At 32.4% G+C, this 3,098-nt stretch overlaps 1 protein-coding gene across 1 annotated transcript; it reads left to right on the top strand.

The window, feature by feature from the left end:
• Positions 1-701: 701 nt before the first annotated feature.
• Positions 702-2,835, top strand: LOC133831977 (uncharacterized). The gene is made up of 3 exons (XM_062262377.1): positions 702-1,804; positions 2,027-2,537; positions 2,653-2,835. The coding sequence occupies exons 1-3, from the start codon at positions 702-704 to the stop codon at positions 2,833-2,835; spliced, it is 1,797 nt and encodes a 598-aa protein (XP_062118361.1).
• The last annotated feature ends 263 nt before the right edge of the window (positions 2,836-3,098 follow it).

Genomic DNA, 3,098 nt, shown 5'->3' with positions numbered 1-3,098 from the left:
TGACATGCAAAATAATAACACAAAGAAATAGAAAATTACTTTTTTAATTACTCACATGAAACCAGTTACATCACAAAACTTGAACATTTACATAATTTAAATATTACAAAAAAAATGTAAAATAAAACAACAAAATATATACAATAACCATATACACACAAAAATAATAATAATAACATTCTGCATAATAATTTATCATGAAACATGGAAAATATATCATGATTTACATTTATGAAACTGGTTACATAATATGTCTTTAACTTTGCATATTTGAAATATCAAAAAAAAAAAAAAAAGACAACACATTCACTTAGGTAACCACTTACACACGCAAAAATTGAACATAATGCAAAATAATTAATTATAGAACCTAGAAAATAGTTATTGATTAACTTAAAGAAACCTGTTACTTATATATTTTCAACATATGTTAATATTCATTCACTAACATAACCAGTTACATTTGAAATAACACTAAAAATTATGTTGTGTTATATTGCAGATATGGAATCCATAATGACATTGATTCATTTTGGAGGAAAATGGACAGATAGATATTAGTATGATGACTACACCATGACTGGATGATAATACCAACAAATTGTTCTCTAAACAATTTGGTTCAGTTAGTGAAAACTGAGATAAAATGCAATATTCAAAATATTGAGTTGAGTTACTAGTTATCACTAGGTATGCCACCAATGAAATTACTCACTGACAATTCAGTCAGATTCTACATTGAGCTGAAAAAGAAGCAAAATGTAGTAATAGAGCTACCACTATGCATCACCACTTTTGATCAAACAATAGCTGAAACTATTGAACACAATGCATACGAAGAAGAAACACAAATTCAGAACACAGATCTAGAAATGCTAGTTCTTCAACTAAACAACCAGCAATCAGCTACAAAATTACAACATGACGAAGCAACCTGCATGACAAATAACCAGGTACAAACCTTCCCAAATATTACAGACATAGCTGATAATGTAGCAGATTTTATCATAGAGAGAACAGAAGAAAACAAAAGAAAAAGAGAAGAAGATGCAGAAACTATAACTGATCATAAAATTTTCAAATTTGAAGAATGCCAGATTTATAAGGACAAAAAGCTCTTGAAATCTGCTCTATGTTATTATGGTATGATCCACAACATCCAATTCAAGACAAAAAGATCTGAACCGAAAGAGTACCTGGTAACTTGTGTGGATGACAATTGTAACTGGCCACTTAGAGCTTCAAAGTTCATGAAAACAGAAACATTTAAAATCAGAAAGTATGTAAAACCCCACACCTACTCCTTGGACATCATTATGGAAGACCACAGGAAGGCAAATTGCAATGTGATTGGAGAACTAATAAAAACAAAATACATGTCAATAAAGAGAGTATACACACCAAATGACATAATCAGCGACATGCTAGATGATTATGGTGTTTCAATGGGGTATCAAAAAGCCTGGAGAGCAAGAGAAAAAGCTTTAGAATTGGCAAGAGGAAACCAGGATGATTTATACCAAAAACTTCCCATCTACCTTCACATGCTAAAAGTCTCGAACCCAGGTACAATAACGCACTTGGTTACAAACAATAAAGATCACTTCAAATATATGTACCTAGCATTTGCAAATTCCATCAAAGGATGGAAACACTATAGGTCAGTCATTATGATAGATGGAACTTACTTGAAGACATCATTTGGAAGAACTTTATTCATTGCTTCAATAATGGATGCTAACAACAACATATTTCCATTAGCCTTTGGAATAGGAGACTCTAAAAATGATTCATCATGGTTATGGTTTTTCACAAAGCTAAAAGAGACATATGGAGAAAGAGAAGGTATTGTTTTCTTTTTTATTCTTATTCAAACAAACTAAACACATAAAATAAATTGTTTAATAATAATCCAGCAACATAATAGTAAAAACAGTGTAAAAAAAGAATAGTCATATAAATTAAAGAAACCAGTTACTTAATTTGGACACAATAACTAGTTACTTCATTGTGATTTTACAAACAGGTATAACAATCATTTACGACAGAGGCACAAAAGCATAGAAAATGTTGTAGACAATGTATACCCTAAAGCTTTCCATGGAGCATGCATATTCCACATGCTAAACAACATCAAAGTCAATTTCGGTGTCCATGGGGAGGACCTAAACATAAACTTTGTGAAAGCAGCAAAGGCATACAGGGTACAATCATTTAAGCACTACATGCATGAAATAGACAAGATTGACACTTGCATAAGACCGTATTTACAAAATATTGGATATTGCACTTGGTCTAGATGCCATGCTCCAACAAGAAGATATACAATGATGACATCAAATATAGCTGAATCGATAAATGCTACATTGAAAGCTGCAAGAACGCTGCCAGTCACTACAATGATGGAAGGCCTTCGAAGTTTAGTTCAAAAATGGGTATGGAGAAATGGTAACGAAGCAAACGGAACTTTCACACAAATAACAACAGATATTGAAACTATGCTTAGAGAAAACTTTATTCGAGCCATTAAATTTCAGGTAACTAACATATATTCTGCACTGAATATTATTTACCAAAATATTCGGTAACCAGTTACTAATAATTACCATAGTAACCAGTTTCTAACATATATTCCTCTACTAAAATAAACAGGTCTTCCCAGTAAACACTTTACTGTACCAAGTTGTGGTTGAAGACAAAGGAATTTTTCTGGTCAACCTAATGGAGAAAACATGTGAATGCAAAAGGTTCCAACAAGATGAAATACCATGTGCACATGCAATAGCAGTATTTGCCAAAACAGGTCTGACAACATATGATTATGTTGCTGATTAATACAAAACTACAACTATGAAAGCAACATATGAGTCAACTGTTCTTCCATTGCCAAATGAAAGCGAATGGACACTACCAGAGACTTTAAACAAAATTGTCCTCCCACCAAAAACAAGAAAACCACCAGGCCGCCCTAGAAGGAAAATAATCAGATCTAGAGGAGAACCAAAAGTGTAGATAAAATGTGGAAGATGCGCGCAACCAGGACATAATAGAAAAACATGCAGGAATGAACCAATCCCAAAGCAGCGAAACCCAACAAA

Source organism: Humulus lupulus, chromosome 4, assembly GCF_963169125.1.
Source record: "Humulus lupulus chromosome 4, drHumLupu1.1, whole genome shotgun sequence".
Lineage (NCBI taxonomy): Eukaryota > Viridiplantae > Streptophyta > Magnoliopsida > Rosales > Cannabaceae > Humulus > Humulus lupulus.
Note: the sequence above shows the minus strand (reverse complement) of the source record. Positions and strands in the feature narration are given on the sequence as shown.

Bases quoted from the DNA above. Each gene is read 5' to 3' on its own strand.
- LOC133831977 (XM_062262377.1), top strand. From the start codon at position 702: ATGAAATTACTCACTGACAATTCAGTCAGATTCTACATTGAGCTGAAA. The intron at 1,805-2,026 runs GTTTTTCACAAA...TTTTACAAACAG, and splicing joins AATGATTCATCATGGTTATG to GTATAACAATCATTTACGAC. The intron at 2,538-2,652 runs GTAACTAACATA...TAAAATAAACAG, and splicing joins TTCGAGCCATTAAATTTCAG to GTCTTCCCAGTAAACACTTT.